The following is a 21,745-nucleotide window of genomic DNA, read 5'->3' on the forward strand; positions in this document are numbered from 1 at the left end:
GTGTGAAAGCAGCCCTATTGGGGGCTCAGAACAGTAAGGGTTCATTTACATTTGTAGTTTGGCTGGTGGTAAAAACTCCATAGTTAAAAATGTGTTTTTACCACCCCTGCCCATTTAGCTGCAGTGGCCAGGGGTGTACACATGCCACAGTATGTTGCCTCCTCACCACCGGATTTAAACCCATGATTGCCGTGCAATGAATGCAATTGCGACACGGTAGTATGGCAATTCAAAGTTTAAATCTGGTGTGAGGAGCCAACACTGTGCCGGTGATCTTTGACTTCTCCCATGTTGTTCAGGTAGATCCCCACCTCTTTAAAGTGTAACTCCACTTTTGTCGAGAAAAAAAACATTCCCCTCTGGGTGATCTCTGTACATTGCAAGGATTTGAACAAACTTTGTTGCAGATTCCTACCTTTTGTTTTTATTAGTGTTGAGCGAACACGGACTGTATTATTCGTGTTCGTACCGAATAATTGGATTTTTTTTACCCGAACACGGACACGGACACTTTACTGTATGTTCGGGTAAAAATCCGTGTTCGGTCGTTTTATTTCCGGGTTTTGCATGCTTTGGCGCTCTTTTCATGGCGGGCTTTCAACAGCCAATCAACAATCGTTTAACTGGTGTGCCTTAAGCCATCCCAGCCATGCCTGCAAATGTCTTAGTAGCTGTGATTGGCCGTCTGAAGCATGTGACCAAGTCTTTATAAGTTCGAGGCAGCCGCCGCAGCAGCGTCATTCTGCTGCTTAGCTAAGGGACAGAGCACACATCAATGTGCTGGCTGCTGATTAGGGAAAGATAGGCAGGAAAAAAACATTTGTGTCCGGATAGAATTGAGGGACAGGTCGGAGTGTTTAGGCAGGGCGAGTTGTAGGCATTTTAGGGATAGAGTCTGCTGAATTATAGGGTCAGTGTCTTCTACAAACTACAATCGATATTGCTGTGTGGGGGGTGGGGTGAATCTGCACTCAATCCTGATCTACGATCTCTTCTCAATCCTGTTAGGGACAGAGTCTGCTGAATTTTAGGGAAACTGTGTTCTACAAACTACAATCGATATTGCTGTGTGGTGTGGGATTGGAGATAGGCAGGTGTCAGTGATCCACATCCATTTTTCTGTGTGTGAGCTGCAGTGAACACAATCTTTTTGGGCTGCAGTGAACACAATCTTTTTGGGCTGCAGTGAACACAATCTTTTTGGGCTGCAGTGAACACAATCTTTTTGGGGTGCAGTGAACAAAATCTTTTTGGGGTGCAGTGAACACAATCCTTTTTGGTGTGCAGTGAACACAATCTTTGTGGGGTGCAGTGAACAAAATCCTTTGTGGGGTGCAGTGAACACAATCTTTTTGGGGTGCAGTGAACAAAATCCTTTTTGGGGTGCAGTGAACAACATCCTTTTTGGGGTGCAGTGAACACAATCTTTTTGGGGTGCAGTGAACAAAATCCTTTGTGGGGTGCAGTGAACACAATCTTTTTGGGGTGCAGTGAACACAATCTTTTTGGGGTGGAGTGAACAACATCCTTTTTGGGGTGCAGTGAACAAAATCCTTTTTGGGGTGCAGTGAACAAAATCATTTTTGGGGTGCAGTGAACACAATCTTTTTGGGGTGCAGTGAACACAATCTTTGTGGGGTGCAGTGAACACAATCTTTTTGGGGTGGAGTGAACAACATCCTTTTTGGGGTGCAGTGAACAACATCCTTTTTGGGGTGCAGTGAACACAATCTTTTTGGGGTGCAGTGAACACAATCTTTGTGGGGTACAGTGAACAGAATCTTTGTGGGGTGCAGTGAACACAATCTTTGGGGGGTACAGTGAACACAATCTTTTTGGGGTGCAGTGAACACAATCTTTGTGGGGTGCAGTGAACACAATCTTTTTGGGGTGGAGTGAACAAAATCATTTTTGGGGTGCAGTGAACAACATCCTTTTTGGGGTGCAGTGATCAAAATCCTTTTTGGGGTGCAGTGAACACAATCTTTTTGGGGTGCAGTGAACAAAATCCTTTGTGGGGTGCAGTGAACAGAATCTTTGTGGGGTGCAGTGAACACAATCTTTGGGGGGGTACAGTGAACACAATCTTTTTGGGGTGCAGTGAACACAATCTTTGTGGGGTACAGTGAACAGAATCTTTGTGGGGTGCAGTGAACACAATCTTTGGGGGGTACAGTGAACACAATCTTTTTGGGGTGCAGTGAACACAATCTTTGGGGGGTACAGTGAACACAATCTTTTTGGGGTGCAGTGAACACAATCTTTGTGGGGTGCAGTGAACACAATCTTTGGGGGGGTACAGTGAACACAATCTTTTTGGGGTGCAGTGAACAACATCCTTTTAGGGTGCAGTGAACACAATCGTTGTGGGGTGCAGTGAACAACATCCTTTTAGGGTGCAGTGAACACAATCTTTGTGGGGTACAGTGAACAGAATCTTTGTGGGGTGCAGTGAACACAATCTTTGGGGGGTACAGTGAACACAATCTTTGTGAGGTGCAGTGAACACAATCTTTGTGGGGTGCAGTGAACACAATCATTGTGGGGTGCAGTGAACTCAATCTTTGTGGGGTACAGTGAACACAATCTCATACTTCTGAAGATTTGAGGGTGCTGCCTGTTCCATACTCCCCCTACTCCTCATCTAGCCTTTTAGGGGTACAAACAATAGTAATTGGGGCCTAGTGTGGTTGTGTACGTGTGATATACATACACTTTTTTTGGATCATATTTTCTATTCCGCTATTTAATCAAAAACCTTTGGGGATCAGTTAAATTGGGGGATAGTCTGTGTTGGTACGTGTGAGAGAGATCCACCTTTCCAAGTTGTTGGGGTTCATCTCATACTTCTGAAGGTTTGAGGGTGCTGCCTGTTCCATACTCCCCCTACTCCTAGCCTTTTAGGGGTACAAACAATAGTAATTGGGGCCTAGTGTGGTTGTGTACGTGTGATATACATACACTTTTTTTGGATCATATTTTCTATTCCGCTATTTAATCAAAAACCTTTGGGGATCAGTTAAATTGGGGGATAGTCTGTGTTGGTACGTGTGAGAGAGATCCACCTTTCCAAGTTGTTGGGGTTCATCTCATACTTCTGAAGGTTTGAGGGTGCTGCCTGTTCCATACCCCCCCTACTCCTCATCTAGCCTTTTAGGGGTACAAACAATAGTAATTGGGGCCTAGTGTGGTTGTGTACGTGTGATATACATACACTTTTTTTGGATCATATTTTCTATTCCGCTATTTAATCAAAAACCTTTGGGGATCAGTTAAATTGGGGGATAGTCTGTGTTGGTACGTGTGAGAGAGATCCACCTTTCCAAGTTGTTGGGGTTCATCTCATACTTCTGAAGGTTTGAGGGTGCTGCCTGTTCCATACTCCCCCTACTCCTCATCTAGCCTTTTAGGGGTACAAACAATAGTAATTGGGGCCCAGTGTGGTTGTGTACGTGTGATATACATACACTTTTTTTGGATCATATTTTCTATTCCGCTATTTAATCAAAAACCTTTGGGGATCAGTTAAATTGGGGGATAGTCTGTGTTGGTACGTGTGAGAGAGATCCACCTTTCCAAGTTGTTGGGGTTCATCTCATACTTCTGAAGGTTTGAGGGTGCTGCCTGTTCCATACTCCCCCTACTCCTAGCCTTTTAGGGGTACAAACAATAGTAATTGGGGCCTAGTGTGGTTGTGTACGTGTGATATACATACACTTTTTTTGGATCATATTTTCTATTCCGCTATTTAATCAAAAACCTTTGGGGATCAGTTAAATTGGGGGATAGTCTGTGTTGGTACGTGTGAGAGAGATCCACCTTTCCAAGTTGTTGGGGTTCATCTCATACTTCTGAAGGTTTGAGGGTGCTGCCTGTTCCATACCCCCCCTACTCCTCATCTAGCCTTTTAGGGGTACAAACAATAGTAATTGGGGCCTAGTGTGGTTGTGTACGTGTGATATACATACACTTTTTTTGGATCATATTTTCTATTCCGCTATTTAATCAAAAACCTTTGGGGATCAGTTAAATTGGGGGATAGTCTGTGTTGGTACGTGTGAGAGAGATCCACCTTTCCAAGTTGTTGGGGTTCATCTCATACTTCTGAAGGTTTGAGGGTGCTGCCTGTTCCATACCCCCCCTACTCCTCATCTAGCCTTTTAGGGGTACAAACAATAGTAATTGGGGCCTAGTGTGGTTGTGTACGTGTGATATACATACACTTTTTTTGGATCATATTTTCTATTCCGCTATTTAATCAAAAACCTTTGGGGATCAGTTAAATTGGGGGATAGTCTGTGTTGGTACGTGTGAGAGAGATCCACCTTTCCAAGTTGTTGGGGTTCATCTCATACTTCTGAAGGTTTGAGGGTGCTGCCTGTTCCATACTCCCCCTACTCCTCATCTAGCCTTTTAGGGGTACAAACAATAGTAATTGGGGCCCAGTGTGGTTGTGTACGTGTGATATACATACACTTTTTTTGGATCATATTTTCTATTCCGCTATTTAATTTAACTGGGCCTCCATGCGAGACCTGTGTGCCTTGTTGCGCTGTTTTGAGTACTCCACCAACATGGCCAGTGGCAATGACGCCGTTCTCAGCTTAACTATCCCACTTCTATGCCTCCTTGAAAAAACAATTCGGGCGATGATGGAAGAGGATGTGGCACAGGATGAGGAGGAGGAGGAGGATGAAGAGGTAACATTTCCAAGGCTTTCAGGGCAGTCATTCGCAAGGGGCTCCGAGGGTGGGTTCCTGCACACGCAAACGCCAGGGACGCAATTGTCCAGCAGGGGCACAGTTCTGGAGGATGAGGAGGATGAGGAGGAGGAGGAGCTGGAGGAGGAGATGGAACCATGTTCACAGCAGGGTGGCACCCAGGCCAGCTCATGGCCATCACTGGTGCGTGGCTGGGGGGATACAGAGGACACGGACGATACACCTCCCACAGAGGACAGCCTTTCGTTGCCTCTGGGCAGCCTGGCACACATGAGCGATTACATGCTGCAGTGTCTCCACAACGACCGCCGAGTTGCCCACATTCTAACTTGTGCTGATTACTGGGTGGCCACGCTGCTGGATCCCCGTTACAAGGACAACGTACCGTCCTTAATTCACTCACTGGAGCGCGATCGCAAGATGCGCGAGTACAAGCGCACGCTGGTAGACGCCATGCTGCTGGCATTCCCATCTGACAGCGGGGCCACAGTGGAAGCACAAGGCAGAGGAGGAGGAGGAGGAGGTCGCCAACGCAACCAGGGCACCGCCAGCACCTCAGAAGGCAGGGTTAGCATGGCCGAAATGTGGAAAAGCTTTGTCAGCACGCCACAACAAACAGCAGCACCAGCAGCTCAGATGGAACGTCTTAGCAGGAGGCAGCATTTTACCAACATGGTGGAGCAGTATGTGTGCACACGCCTACATGTAGTGAATGACGGGTCTGCCCCCTTCAACTTCTGGGTCTCCAAATTGGGCACATGGCCTGAGCTTGCCCTTTACGCCTTGGAGGTGCTGGCGTGCCCTGCAGCCAGTGTATTATCTGAACGGGTATTTAGCACGGCTGGGGGCGTTATAACAGACAAGCGCAGCCGCCTGTCCAGAGACAATGTGGACAAGCTCACGTTCATTAAAATGAACCAGGCATGGATCCCACGGGACTTTTCCGTACCTTATGCAGAATAGCAATGGATACCGACCTTACCCACCCATTGTTCCATTTTTGCTCTTTCTCACTCTTTTGGGGTGTACCCTCATTTAAAATTTTTGAAAAGAAGCAGTGTTGGCTACCTCGTCCTCCTCCTCAGGGCCAGATTAATGTAGGGGCTATTGGAGCTGCAGCTCCAGGCCCCTACCTTTTATATAGGCCCCGGGTTGGCCATATTCACTGTTACCGCTCTTCTGTCACTTGTAAACACAGAAGTCTGGCTTCTATGCTCGCTTCCCCAGGCAGCACCCTCAGAACCTCCCCACACAGCGTGAAGGCCGGACAAGGAGGGACAGTTGGCGATGCATGGATGTGTTTATGGGCTTCAGAGACAGCATCCCATGTTGAATTAGGCATGCATGGCTGCACCCTTCCTCCTCTGGGTGCATGGCAAGGCACGGCCCTTAAGGCCCTTCAAAATCCTCAGCACCAAGCCCATGATGCTGTTAATCCGGCCCTGGTCCTCCTCCACCGCCGCTTCCACCTACACCGCCCATAGGTGTGCGCAGCCTATTGCATTAAGGTGTGCACCCCAAAGTTGAAATACACATGCATGTGTTTGCCAGCAGGGAGAGTAATGTATCGGGGCCATGTACCTGTAGGCAAGGAGAAATAGAGCAGAGCAGGTCCCAGGGAGATCTTTCCCATCTCCTCACTGGCAATGCTATGTGCCCTAGGTGATTAGGGTGTGCCCAGGCACACCCAGCACACCCTGTGCGCACGCCTATGTCACCGCCACATCCACCACCACCTCAACCTCCCTCCTACTCCATATGGGCCTCGTCCTTCAGAGATGAAGAAGAACATTGTTTTATTTTTCTGTTTTTTTTTGTTGTTTTAAGTTATTTCCCTATCCACATTTGTTTGCAGAGCACTTGCCATGCTCTTAATTACGTTTTGCTGCCATTTGCAGCACTCTAGCCCTTTCCTTTGGTGTTTTAGAGCCATTTTAGTGCCTTAAAGTTCGGGTCCCCATTGACTTCAATGGGGTTCGGTGTCCGGGAAAAGTTCGGTAAAAGTCCGGGACACGGACCCGGACTTTTTTTTAAAGTTCGGCCGAACCCGTCGAACACGGACATCTAGGTGTCCGCTCAACCCTAGTTTTTATGAAGAAATTACTGTTTGTTCCTCTGTGTTGAGTGGGTCAAATGGAAGTGGTTTCGTAATTATCTATCAGCTTTGGCAGCTGCAGGGCTCCAATGAGGAAATCTGCTGGGCCTGCATTCTCTTTAGATGTGTTCCTATCGGGGGTATCTCCCCAAAAATTACTTTTTTTTGCAGAAGATGCCAGAAATCTGACTTGTTAGGCAGACTTCTGGGAAAATTGATGAACCAATCACACAAGCAGGAAATTATGTTTCTGGGGTGTGGTCAGTATACATTCTGTGTACAGAACAGCTCCAGGTAGCCATATTGCATTGCATTTTCAGAAAATGACAACAGCTGCAGATTGAAAAGGAAAGATCATTTTTAATAACATTCAATTGCAATATGACTTGTGTTGCAATTGTATACGCTAAATTGTTTTTTCTTTATTTGTGTTTTTTTTTCCCCCTACGAAAGTGGAGTTACTCTTTAAGGCTGCATAACCTTGCTATAGAGGGATAGGCTTTGTTCATATTTCATGTCTGAAATTTGCAACCACTTAAAGCTTTCTACCCACTGCAAAATGTATCCAAGCAAGAAAACCTGAATCTTGAATGAATGGATTTATCCTTGAGACTATTAAAGCGGTAGTATACTCAGCTTTTTAACTTTTACCTACAGGTAAGCCTATAATAAGACTTACCTGTAGGTAAAATCAATATCTCCTAAACCTGCACGGTTTAGGAGATATTCGCCCTGCATGCAGCCGCTGACACCAGCGGCGCATGTGCTCTGAAGGTCTGGCGAACCTTCAGAGCTCCTTGCCGGTTCCTTGCCGGAAAGTGAACTTCTAGAGTGATGTCATCGCGGCTCCGGCCACTCACAGTGCCGAAGCCGCTGAACCCGGAAGAGATGCCGAGGGAAGATGCAATGCATACTAGCTCATTATGCCTTTGTCCTGCAGGGTTTTTTTTTTTTTGAGGATACAACCACTTAAAGAAGTTAAAGGGAGATAAGACCAAAATACAAATGATTTGGAAAACTTCTTCACCTCAATTATGTTTCCAAAAAAGTTTTATTCAAAATGACAAAAAGTACAAATACTAACAGCAGCAGGTAATGAGTAGTAATGCAGAATAAAAGAAAGAAACCATCTCAACACAAGTTGTTTCAATATATTTTACAGTCTGGAAATCCCCAAATATGAATTTAACACCAACTTAAACCCACCGGGAGGTTTAACACAAGAAGCGCTCTTTAAACTTGGTAAGGGATAATTCAAGGGATTTGTCAGCTAAATTAAGAGGTCACACCGCAGATGAACTACAACACATAAGGGAGCAATGCAATTAACCTGGGCCTCACGTCTAATCCAGGTGTCAGGACTAAATCCGGTGAGTTATTACAGCAGATAAAAGATTAGCTGCTTTATTTGGCTACACTAATTAAAACATTTACAATGCGACCTATAAAAGGTGATTGCTTGATGCAAGGTCTCAAAGCAGATTGTGATGTCATTTCATTGGAATTTGGAGAATTATTACAGAACAAAAATATCATAAAATGGGATTATGCTTATGTGCTGCGTACATTCGCATAGTCTTCTTTCTTCTACATGAACCTGTTGCTGAAGCTCGAAAGAACATAATAGATCTGCCCGCAGTGCATAAACATGGCGTGAACCGATCAGTCGTTATTTTACCTGCTGGTGCATGCCACTGAGCACACAGCGGCACAGCTGATAGTATGCCAAAGCTGCACATACACAGCAGGACGCAACTGAACAGCTCAATGCTGCTTGTTTTCATCATAACATACATTTCCCTTGAAGCCCCTTGTATTTCCTTGAAAGAGATGTTGAAGGATTTTGTACACAACATCAAGTTCAACCACAAAAGTCACTGTCAAACAGAGCAAAAGGGGACGAATGTCAGTATTGGGACAGGATGGAAAAATGTGGCCCTTAGTTATAACCAACAGTTAATGTTTGAGGAAATCACTTCATGCAAATATGTAGATTCTAAATATAGATAAATAAATAAATACATTTAAATAAATATGATTTTTCTTTTTTGCAAAGCAATGAAAGCAAATTAAATAGGATTTGGGTGGAGGTAAAGCTCACTAAAAAAAGAAAAATGCAAAAAAATAAAGAAAATTAAAAAAAAAAGAAAATGGCACAGGGCATGTCCTGAGCAGTATAAACATGGATTCCATTCATTATTGCACAGGTATCCAAATCACAAACAAGCATCACAGCCAGATTATTTTTTTGCAAAGTAATGAAAGCAAATTAACTAGGGTTTGGGTGGAGGTAAAGCTCACTAAAAATAGAAAAATGCAAAAAAATAAAGAAAATTAAAAAAAAAAGAAAATGGCACAGGGCATGTCCTGAGCAGTATAAACATGGATTTCATTCATTATTGCAGGGGTATCCAAACAAGCATCACAGCCAGATTTTGGCCAGTGTCACCAGCTAATCAGGGAGATTACCAGAGCTCCAGCTGCTGGGTTTAAATTTTTGGCAGCCTGCACTCTATTGGTCAGAGCAGGAACAAGGATATATGCTGGAGTCAAAGAGAAATTGAAGGAAGATGCTCCCTCAATGGCAGACTAGGATGGGCAGAAGAGGAGAATGCAAGGAGTTGGGGCCAGACCTGACGACATCATAGGATGGCACCTTAACACTAGGACGGTTTTCCTCCCACTGACATCACTGACACTGGGGTATTTTTGCCCCATATTTTGCTGCAACTTGAAAATGGGCACCTGTCCCAACTTCACAACCCGCCCTTTATTATAGATACACCTACATTACTAATGCTTTCACTGCAGTGGACATGTGTGTACTTTTTGAGACCTGCTTTTTTGATTGATAGATACGTATACAGACAGACAGACACATAAGCAGTGTACGCTTTATGTATTTACTCCCTAAAGATACCATGCTCCTCGATAGCAGTGACTTACTTTAGTGATAGAGAATAGTCATGTTTGCTTGTCTGGCTGTTCCGCACAAGGTAACTGCATTCTTTGCACAACCTCAATAAGTTCTCTGCATCTGTCCGACTGATTGCTCCATGATACCATCTGAAATGAAAAGAAACATCTCATTCTTTCACTCTGATAGATGCACAACTAGGTTTAATCAGAAATCATTACATTAAACTGATTGTAAAGGTAAATTAAAAAAAAACCCCACGCAACAAACATGTCTATACTTACCTGCTCTGTGCAATGAAACTGCACAGAGCGGCCAAAAACCTCCTTTTTCCGGGTCCCCTGCCGGCGCTCCTGGCCCCTCCTCTCTGTCCAGTGCCCCCATGGAAAGCGGCTTTCCATGGGGGTACTCGTACCCAAGCTCTGTTGCTGCGCCTGATGACAGTGAGACTCAGCCCTGGCCCCTCGTCACTGGCTTTTATTAACAGTATGGGGAGCCAATGGCTCCCCCCTGGGAGCAAAGCCAGCGAGACCGGCAAATGAGGGGAGAGAAAAGCTGCAGATGTGCATGGGGCTGGATCGAATGAGGGCTCAGGTAAGTAAAAGGGTGCGGCGAGGGGGGATGCAGACACCTAAATATTGTTCCCCTTAATGCATGGAATGCATTAAGGTAAAACATGTTTAGGCTTTACAACCACTTTAATAGAGAAAAGTGACCCTTGTGCTGGTGGCTGCTGTCCTAATTTAAATCTTCATTCCTCTGACCCCCCCCCCCCCCCCCATGGTAACCTACTGGTGCTGCAGCAATTAATACAGCTGCTGGACCTGTCGTGGGCACTCATCAAGGATGTCGACTATGCCTGCTCTTTCTGCCCCCTCCTCCATTTACAAAGTTCTTTTCACTAATGGAAACTATAGTACAGCTTTATGAATGAAGGAGGGAGGGGAGTATGAAGGATGGCCACAACTGGCACTTGTGAGGTGCACCTATGACATTTCCAATGGCTGTATTAACCCTTGCAGCATTGGAAAATTGTCACTAGAAGGGCATTGGAGGGAAGGGCACAGGACTGAGAATTTTGATGTAAAAATGTAACTAAGCTTAGGCTTTAAGGCCTATTTCCGATGGCCTGTACTGTGAGGGCATTTTTTGGGGGGTCTGCATCCACCCTAAGCTGGTCCAGCATTCTTAATGCTTTCCCAAGTAATTTTAATATTCCCACAATAAAACGGAATTACGCTATGTGGGTCCCTCTTGCTATTCCTTCTTTTATATGAAAATAAAACAACCTGCTGATTCCTGGTGATGCAGTGGAGGATCGACTGATCAAAGGAAATACAAGTCCCAGCAATCTCAAGAAATTCATCACACTGATGCATTTTGACTCTTTACAACATATGTAAGAGTCCACCAGCTGTCAGTGAGTGCGGGAACACAGGAGAGGAGCACAGCACAGTCTTTGGCACCTATTGTTTTGGAAGAACTTTGCACAAGTTCACTATTGTCTGCACAATTGTTTGAACTTTATTTTTTTATATTGTTTAGACTAAATTAAAATAAATGAATTACTGTAGATAGGGTTGCGCTTTGAATTATTATATCCTGCATACAGACAGCCTACGGAAATTTGACAGGCCTTCAGTAGCAGCTACACAACCCCAAACACACACTGTCTGCTTTTGGGGCTGTGCACCCACTCCTGCAGTTTTTACACTATGTGTGTTATGCTTTGGCTTGTTTTTGCATATCGGTTTATTGCATGGAGATCAAGCCATCATAATTCAGGAATATAAGGACACAGCCTGATCGATAATTCCTTGTGATCGGAATCTACCTACTTATAAGGATTATCTGGCTTGTTTGACCAATTTACTATAAGGTACCTGGGTCCATATTTTCTGGGTGAGCGCATATACCTCTATTGTTGGCGTTGGGTTCTATCTTTGGCTTGTTTTTGCATATCAGTTTATTGCTTGGAGATCAAGCCCTCATAATCCAGGAATATAAGGACATAGCCTGATCGATAATTCCTTGTGATCAGAATCTACCTACTTATAAGGATCATCTGACTTGTTTGACCCATTTACTATAAGGTACCTGGGTCCATATTTTCGGGTGATCGCATATTGTTGGTGTTGGGTTCTATCTCACCGATGAATATTGGAAACAGAAGACTTTGGCTTCTCATCTGGTTTTCCAGCCATCTTCACATAGTTTATGGACTCACTTATTGTTTTTTCCTCGCATTTTAGATAATATCTATTATCACCTGTTTTATGTATACTTTGTTGTATATAAAGTATTTTAGCGCAGTACATTATTATATCATTTCACAATTTATCATGTCAGTTGTAGTGCTAGCGGCTCATGTCCAATTGTGTAGTTAGCGGCAGCTCAGTGTTTTTCCATATTTTACAGTTGTAGAAGTAAACTAAATTAAATTTAGACATGGTGCTGACATTTTTATAGGTTTGTTTTTATCATATGCAGTTTGAAGGAATCTAGCGAGGGTATGTGACACCTGCCAACTCTGAAACAAACCCTATTTATTTACAGATAGGCTTATCCTTCAAATACTGCAACAATAATCAATTAAAAAAAAAAATCTTATCAGACACTCCTATATGAGAAGCTTCATCAGTAAATAAAATAACTTCATACTAAAACCCACATTTGTTTCTCCAGTGCAACATTTGGATCCACTCTCTCGCCCAAGACACCACAAAGTTCAGGGCTGCCGTGTTTTATCGGTTTGAAGCCCCCTCCAGGAGCTCTCAGCTGTCTGCGTCTGTCACTGCTTGGAGATGGCGATGACTGCCTCTTCTCGCTGCCATTGAACTGTGCTGTAGAAAAGGAACAAATGAATAATAAAAAAAGATTAGTGGTGTCAACCAATGACAGCAGAAATGCAGTTTTAAGTATCTGCGTACACTTTCTCTGACTAGCGAGTATAATTTATTTAGCATTTGTATAGTACAGTTGAAATATTTTACGAAAAATACATTTTAGATATGGTTCTCACATTTTTACATCCTTGTTTGTTTTTATTATATACAGTTTAAATGTTCAACTAGGGAAATGTATAACTTGTTGGATAGAGTGTACCTTGGGAGAGTAAACTGTACTAAGATCTAAAGGAATTACAACATTAATATTGGATGGTGGTATTGCCATGATCTATCTACTCTCATAGGGCTATAGTGTTGAGCACTTAAAACTGAGTGGTACATGTTTTAATTTTAGATTGTAAGCTCTAAAGAGCAGGACCCTCTGATTCCTCCTGAATTGAATTGTAGTGTAACTGTTAGAGATGCACCAGGTTTTTAAGACTGAGTACCGATACCTTTTCTCAAGTACTCAACATATCTAGCTTGGGTTTAAATATGTGCGAGACGGTTTTCAGCACGATTTTAAGCCCCATCTAGTGCAATTTTATTCAATGGTTCAGGTGCGAATTGTTAAAGTGTAGGACATTGGAAATCATACCTGAACCGGGCTAAAAATCGTACCGGACTGTTTTTGAAAATGCACTACGACCGGCTGAGTCAGGTATAATTTTCAGTACCAAAATTCACACCTGAACTGCTGATAGAAATCACACGGACTCTTGAAGGTATCGGTTTTAGTATCGGAGCATTTTCACGAGTACAAGAACTCACGCAAATGCTTAGTATTGGCACTGATAACAGTAACGGTGCCACACTAGTAGCGTACAATGTGCCCCCATGTTGTAAAACTCTGTACAAACTGTTGGCATTTTATAAATCCGGTAAAATAATAATATTCCATCAATAAAAATAATTTTACACTATATTAGGTTTCTTTTGATGTTATCAGTGCCTGGATGGAGAAGCATGTGAAGCTGGAGGAGTCTGTGGGGGACCGGTCGCATAAAAGAAGTATGTGATAGTGAGGGATAAGGTACTGTATATTGTACAGTAAGGCCCCTTTCACACAGGCGGACACATTCAGATCCGCCTGTCCGTTTTTTTGGCAGATCTGAACGGATGCCCCATGCATCTCTATGGGGCATCAGATGTCAGCTGACATCCAATCCAATCCGATCCGTCAAGTCTGGACGGATGGAAACCCTATTTTCCCACAGCGCGGAGACAGAGCTGCCATCCGCCTGCTCAGCGCGGGATTGGCGGATCGATCCCCCGCTGAGAGAAACCAAGTCCTTTGATGGACTCTACAGTGTGAAAGGGGCCTAAGAGTGCTTTATACAGGTACCCTGTGCAAAAAATGAGCCTTTAACTCCGGAAATGCTGGAGCAGCCCCACTACAAACTACTTTTTTTCCCATTTCCCCTGGAATTCAGCTCCAATTATTATTTCACTCCAGTTTAAGGCGTGCTTCAAAAATTGAATGAACATAAGTTGAAGTTTGACACTCATGTGTAATCTCCATTGTCAATTTCTGCCAGCTGTGTATAGAACAAACAATAGAAAGATGTCTTTTGTTGTGAGTCATTGTCATCTGTCATGTGGTCTTCCTTTAAAATCCAATTTATTATTAAAAAAACGCCTCTAACTGAAAATAGTTAATGTATATAACTTGATATAATTGAAGCCCAAAGTGATGCTGGATTGGAAAGTTACATCTATCATGCACATACTAATGTCGCTTTCCATATGGAGAATAAAGGCATACCCTCAAGGTCACAAACAATCAGAATGCTTATTAGAACAGAAATCCTGTTTACTAATCAGACATGACATAGATAATTAACAACTCATTCACAATGTTGAAAAGTATCTTAATAGTGTTTAATCTATGCTTTTTTTCTGCCAAAGGTCATCCCCCTAGGTGTTCTATACAGTACAATATTAATCACTAGCACCTTTCAATGAACATCTCACTAGAGACGTAATTGTACAAGCAGCAACAGACAATTAGATATATAAACTAAAGCCATACACCCTTGCAGGCATATCTAATCTGGTGAAAAGATGCAAAGTATATTTGTATATTAAAATGAGATATCCCATTATCACAGGAAAAGTGCGTCAACAAGAAAATATATATTTCCCCATAGTGTTGAATGTGCTCTTCGGGAACAAGACCCTTTCCCATAGTCACAGAGTCTGTCATGCCCAAATAAACTGAATTAGTCACGCACAGCCTTGTTAAACTAAGCACAGGCATAACACAAGGACTGAATTTATACCTGTTCTGCCTCGCACAGTCACTAATAGACAGCCATAAACCTCTGTCATGGGACATTGGGAGAAAAGAAACATAAAATGTGAAACTTGAAGTAGTACTGAATTGCAACATGTGTTCTTCAGTGTGTTTTCTCTATTTATAGGGTTGTGAAAGTGTTCTGAGTTTCCAAAGAAAGCCTTCTAGCATTTAGGCCTCATGCACACTGGACATTATCAAAACGCCAGTAGAAAGCTGTAGCTGTAGGAGTTTTGCAGCTTTTTTGCAGTAGCGTTTTTTAGCTGTAGCAATTTTTTGGCTTTTTTAGTAAACTTATATGCCTATGGCTCAAAAACACTGATAAACGCCAAATAGCTACGTTTTTCAGCGTTTTTAAGCTTTTATCAGAGTTCGAGTGTTTTTACAGTTAAAAAACTCCTCTCAAAACCCACAAATTCTCTGTTTTTTTTCCAGCCATAAACACCACTGCCAAAAACTGCTAATACCAACCTGTACGTGCATGGACACTTAAGTGGGGTACACACTAGTAGAAAATCTGCCGAAAATTCCCGTCCAAGGTAAAATCGTACGATTTTCGGCTAGTGTGTACACAATTTTTCATTTAATGTGTATGCAGTACGTCCGTGAAAAATCAGATACGAAAGACCACGCATGATCTGAAGTTGCTGACGACCTTTGTCTAGGAACAAATCTCCCAAAAAAAAAAAAATCGGACGAGAAATTTTGTGAACATTATGCATTGTCAACTATTGGCTATTTCGTCCGATTTTTGGCAAATGTGTACGGATGTCTGAAACCAAAAACAGCAGCTGTTATAACGTTCAGTGTGCATGAGGCCTTAAATGTACTTAAATATTTAATTTCCTTGTTTTGAAGCTGGGTTCACACTTAATACGAATGTGGCTCACAGCAGGGGTCTGGTGCGTCCCTGTTCTGTTTCAGGAATGAATCGGTCCCGAATTTTTGCCTCAACTCGGACCTAAAACGGAGCCAAAGAAGCACAGGACCCCTGTGCAATCTGCTCCGCAGCCCCCATAGAGATGTGGGAAAACCCCCATCCAATGCGCACTAATGTAAACCCGGCCTCAAAGTTGAACTCCAGGCAAGCAGTTGTAAGCACAGTTAAAAATCTAGATTTGTGAAATTTTAAGTTATGCAGGTGCTTCCAGACACACATTCAGATCCTTTACTTCCACTGCAGCAAAGCTTGACCTAGAACACACCCCCAGCCTGTTGATTGGACAATGAAGGAGTAGAAGCACACTGTTGAGGTTACTCTTCTCCAGCAGCACACTGGAAATCAAGAAGGTCTGCTCCACTCCTAATGTAAGCTTTCCCTCTCCCAGTTTATAAAAGGTGGAAATCAAGCCAAATTCAGGAAATTAGATTACATTTTATTTTTTATTTATACATCATTTGTGTTTCTTTCATATTAAATTTGCGAAGAGAAACAATAGTGAAAAATGAAATGAACCTTACCTATGTGAACAAGTTGTTCTTTTTAAAAAAATAATGCTAACCAGTTCTTGTTTAAATTGTCCTATGGCTTCTTTGGCCAGAACTAAAAGGTGCCTATAGCCATAGGAGCAACTTCATCTACTCTGTGTGGTTACAACATTGGGAAACAATCCTATGTTTGCATGCACTCCCTTCCCTTCCTTTCCTATCCCATCATCCATCAACAAAATGCCCTGTACTATTTTCACAGAATACAAGTTGTTCTGTGAATAGACAAGGGTAGAAAAGGTGACAGGATTTCTTTATTTTTTCCTATAGAAGGTGATTTGTGAATGGATGAGGCAAGGAGAAATGACAGGATTCTTTTACTGTCAAGGCTGCTGCACTCATCCCTGCAGTACAAGAAGAAGATTTCTCTGTGTAGTATTCAGCATCAACAAAACTTGGATTTTAAAAGTAAAGAGCAGCCAGTCAGACTTAGGCCAGGTTTATACTAGCTTCAGCCGAGGCTCGCAGCAGGGGTCCGGTGCGTCCCTGTTCTCCATTTCAGGTACGAACCTGGTCCGAATTTTTGGCTGAATTCGGACCTGAAATGGAGCCAAAGACGCACAGGACCCTTTTCCAGTGCAGACTGCGGCCACCCTGGAGCTGTGAGAACATTGAGAGCCAGTCACAGTCGCCTGTGATGCAGAAATGTGAACCAAGCCTGAAGATAATCTTTATTAGCAGTACTTGTGACTTGTGCTATATATATATAAATATATATATATATATATATATATATATATATAAATCCTGCAGTTCAGCCTTAAAGCGATTGTAAAAGGTACATTTTTTCTTCAACCAACAAACATGTCTATACTTAACCGCTCTGTGAAATTTAATTGCACAGAGTGGCTAGAAACCTCCTCTTTCCGGTTTTCCCTCCGGTGCTCCTGGCCTCTCCCCTCTGTCCAGTGCCCCCCCCCCCATGGAAAGCTGCTTCCCATGGGGGCACTTGTGCATGCTCACTCCTGAGCCCCAACGTTGCCTCCATTGACACAGACAGCGGGACTCGGCCTTGCTCCCGTGTCAATGACCTTGATTGACAGCAGCGGCAGCAAATGGCTCCCGATGCCCCAGCAAAGCCAGTGAGACCCGGTAGTGAGGGGAGAGAAGAGCCACAGATGCGCACATCGCTGGATCGTATGTGGGCTCAGGCAAGTAAAAGGGGTGAAGGGGGACACTGATGCCTAAACATTTTTACCTTAATGCAAGGAATGCATTTAGGTAAAAAATATTTAGGCTTTGGAACCACTTTAAGTCTTAGATTTAAAAGCCTCCGGCTCCAAGTACAAGATGGTGTGCTCACGCAGCTTAATAACAGATATTTCTATTTTGTGCCCAATCATAAGTAGTTCAGTTATCATTTACCTCTGCAATAAATTGATGTTGCTATACAAATACAGAAAGTGTCTGTAAGTACACACTTGGCTGGGAAGAGGGATCTAAGAATGTGTACTTTTTTGCATGCTAAAGTGCCTACTGAGGTTGACTGAACTGGGTGTATGCCGAAATATGAATAAAAGCTTTCTAAAGACGTCATCAAATCAAGATGGATGCAACAGAGCTAGAAAACAATATACATAGAATGTGGGAGGAAGCAAAGACAGCCAACTATAGTGTTTATTTAGATGCATTTAGTTTGTGTATGAGATGCTTCAAAGTTTTTTGAAAGGTGTGTCTTATCTCTTTCATATCTCCAAGCTGCTTGAGTTCCTACTGACTGGTTTGGGGTTTTAGGAGTGGTATTTACATATTCATTTACTTATATGTCATTATACCCTCATAGTTACTGTGCTGACTAACACTTATTCCCTTCACTTATGTTTCTTCAGGCATTGTAACATCATTTTATATACTTCTTTTTTGTCCTTCATGTGCAGGCTTACCCCTCTCTATTTTACCTTCCACCTTTTCTTTTTTTTTCTTCCTTTTTTTTGTTTTTTCCCCTCCTCCAATCCATCCCCTCTTCCATTTTTCCGGACCCCTCTACTCTAACTTATGTTTTGATCATTGCTGAACAACTATTCAATACCTCATGGTTTTCCCCCCTTTTATTTGTATGCACTACTTCTGTCATTTTGTACTTGTTTATTTTAGTCTGGATTTTGTATGTTAAAATTTCAATAAACATTTAAAAAAAAAAATACATATTCATTTAGTGCACAATTGTGAAAGCACAATGGAAAAAAACAGACAATTGGGGTGGATCTAAAAATACACAAAATGACAGAAGAATTTGCCAAATGGATCAAAACTGCCATGAAAATGTGAGCTGTGCTCCTGATTGGCATTGCATACAAATTCCTAATGGGCCTGGATTTTCTTCAATGTGCATAGATTTATTAAATATGCATACTGCGCAAAACTTTGAACTGTCCGGCTGTTAATTATACAATTTTGGGACATTTTCGAAGAAAAGAGAACTTTAATTTATCCAAATTCTGGGATGGCCTAAATGAGCCATACTAGGCCTACCTGTTCTTGAAACTTTGGGTATTCAGGAGAAACTGTAAGTAGTTTTGAGTTAATTTTATTTGTTAAACTCGTTTTATAAATTTTTCCTATTATTTGCATAAAATCTTTATTTTGCAAGAAAACATTACAAAGAAAAGCCGAGATATTGCAGATTACCCAGGGTCTTCTAAAGTAATCACAGTTGTAGCTTTTCCATTTGTCACAGTTTCTTTTTCTAATTAATACAAAGTAGGCAGGGAGAGGAGGGGGTGAGCACTTCTCTGACTCGTTCAAATGTACAATTTGAACTTTAGCTATTCAGCTCTGTAAACAACAATCCTTTTCCAGCAAAACATTAAAAGGTGAGCTTGATAAACATTTGAAAATTAGTTTACAGCTCTACCTGCAGGCTGAAGACAGCAATTATGAAAAATGTATATGAAACATGTATAAGTTTACCTAAAGAATGAAAGAAAATACAAACAATAATATATACTCTTTAGATTACTTTATATTTTCTTAATAGTTAAAATCCTTGTTAAGGCTGAATGTTTTTTAACTTTTTTCTAACATTTAGGAAGGTAAAAAACCTTCTGTGTGCTGACACCCCCCCCCCCAAATACTTACATGAGCTCCCTCTTGATCCAGTAATGTGCATGAGAGCCCTGGCTGTCCCGGAACTCCCTCTCCTCATTGGCTGATATAAAAGCGGAAGTCACTGGCTCCCACTGCTGTCAATCACAGCTAGTGAGCCATTAAGGAGAGGGCAGGGGTGGGGCCAAGCCATGCCTCTATGTGTCTTATGGATGCATAGAGCAGGGCTCGGGAGAGTGGCTTGCTATTGGGGGTACTGGTCAAGGGGGAGGAGCCAAGAGCACTGGCAGGTGACCCGAGAAGAAGAGCATCAGGGCCACTGCGCAGAGCAAGTAAGAACAAAATGTTTTTTTTTAAAAAGCCAAATCTTTAATAGACTGTACCGAACAGTAATCTGGCATCTGGGTAATCTACATTTTTTTTAACATAAGAAAAACAACAAAATGTGTTGTGCTTAGCTCTCTCTTTATACTTTGCCATGTCTCATGTATATACAGATACCAAAACGTTCATCATACCTATAAAGGATGTATATTATTCTTCTTAAATGAAAAAGAAAAACAAAATCTGGATGCGATTTGTAAAACTTTTTTTTATTTATTTCAAGCACACTGAGAATGCTATCAGACTAAGCCAGGTTATTACAACTAAAAAAGTATCTGGGAATGCAATGCATACTAATTAAAGTAACTCACTGTAAGATTTGTGCAATAGTCAGCAAATTCAAAAAACCTGAGACACAAAGTTACATTCACTTTGTTCATATTGCTCAATACACATATTTACCAAGACATGATGCATAATAAAATATGTCATGGTACACTGATATGGTCTGATAGATGGTATATGAAACTGTCAAAGCCTGACATTAAAGATAAATACTCAAGCACAGTTCATATATTTTGTAGCAAGGAGTAAACTACAGAAATGTGTTTCTTCTAGCTATCTCAATGCATCAGTTCCCTTTGCTCAAAACAATAAGAACATATGAAAGAAGTGTAAAAAATGATCCACTACTAGAACAACATGCTGAGATGACTTCAAAGGTTGTCATTTTTTTTTCAATTTAGTTACTATATCAGCTGCAACTGATTTACGTTCCTATACACAATAGAGACTGTCGCACACTCTCAAAGCGGGAAGTGGAATTTGGACGTGACCACATCTATATTATCAGTTCTTCCCTTGCAAACCAGTTGCCAATGTTTGCCAGCTGATTGCTATTGCTCCCCAAAGAGAAGGCTGGCATTGCTGATGCTTGTGCAATGTATTATCATATACACTTGTATGTTGCAGAAACTTACAAGTGTAAATCCTCATTGTTCTCACAATTGTTCATTTGCTGACTGAAAAGTTGTGTTCCCATTGCCCTGTTGTGTTCCCGTTCCCCCAAAACGCATTGGCTTTAACATGTTCTGCTACCAATAAAACAACGATCTTTTGATCTAAGTGGGATTCTTATTGCTGATTTTGGGCGCTCCTTTAACCGACTACCAGTAGAATTTTTGGAAATGACCACTAGGCCGTATCTTAACCACTTGCCGACCGCCGCACGACTATCTACGTCGGCGGTCAGCCCCTCACAGGCAAACTAACGTAGGGCTACGTTGCTTGCTTGTGAGGGTCTAGGGAGCGAGCGCGCGCCCCCCGGGGCGCGCTCCCGCTCCCGCGTGGTCACGGACCCCCCCGCGCGTGTGACCAGCGGACCCGATGTCCGCCGGTCACTCGGCGATCGGCGGGGGAGAGGGAGAATGTCAGGCAGCTTGTGTAAACAAACTGCCTGTCATTCTCCTCGCTGCAAAGACACTGATAAAACGGATCTGGTATGTAGATCCGTTGATCAGTGTCCTTACAGCTAGAGCCACAGCCAATCACAGTAGAAACCACGCCCCTAGGGACACACACAGCCCCTCCCTTCCAAATAAAGTTAACCCCTTCACTACCAGTGTATTTTTACAGTAACAGTGCATATATATAGCACTGATTACTGTAGAAATGTCACTGGTAACCCCAAAAGTGTCAAAAATGTCAGTCAAGGGTCCGATCTGTCCGCCGCAATGTCGCAGTACCGCAAAAAAAATCGCAGATCGCCGCCATTACGCGTTAAAAAAAAAAACAACAAAAATTACAAAAATCTTTCCCTTTGTTAGTAAACGCGATAACTTTTGCGCAAACCGATCAAAATTCGCTTTTTGCGATTTTTTTTACCAAACATAGGTAGCATAAAATAAATTGGCCGAAAATTTTTAAAAATTTTGATTTTTACATTTTTTTTTGGGGGAATTTCATATAAAA

At 42.4% G+C, this 21,745-nt stretch overlaps 1 protein-coding gene across 1 annotated transcript in view; it reads right to left on the reverse strand.

The window, feature by feature from the left end:
• SHB (SH2 domain containing adaptor protein B) overlaps positions 1–21,745 on the reverse strand; it is a 360,594-nt gene that overhangs the window by 72,630 nt on the left and 266,219 nt on the right. The window contains exons 4-5 of the mRNA XM_082269003.1: positions 12,405–12,576; positions 9,763–9,882 (exon numbers count right to left, since the gene is read on the reverse strand). Coding sequence (XP_082125129.1) covers positions 9,763–9,882; positions 12,405–12,576 — 292 coding nt within the window. The remainder of the gene's footprint in view (positions 1–9,762; positions 9,883–12,404; positions 12,577–21,745) is intronic.

The sequence above is a fragment of the Pelophylax lessonae genome (assembly GCF_965119305.1).
Source record: "Pelophylax lessonae genome assembly, chromosome: 1".
NCBI lineage: Eukaryota > Metazoa > Chordata > Amphibia > Anura > Ranidae > Pelophylax > Pelophylax lessonae.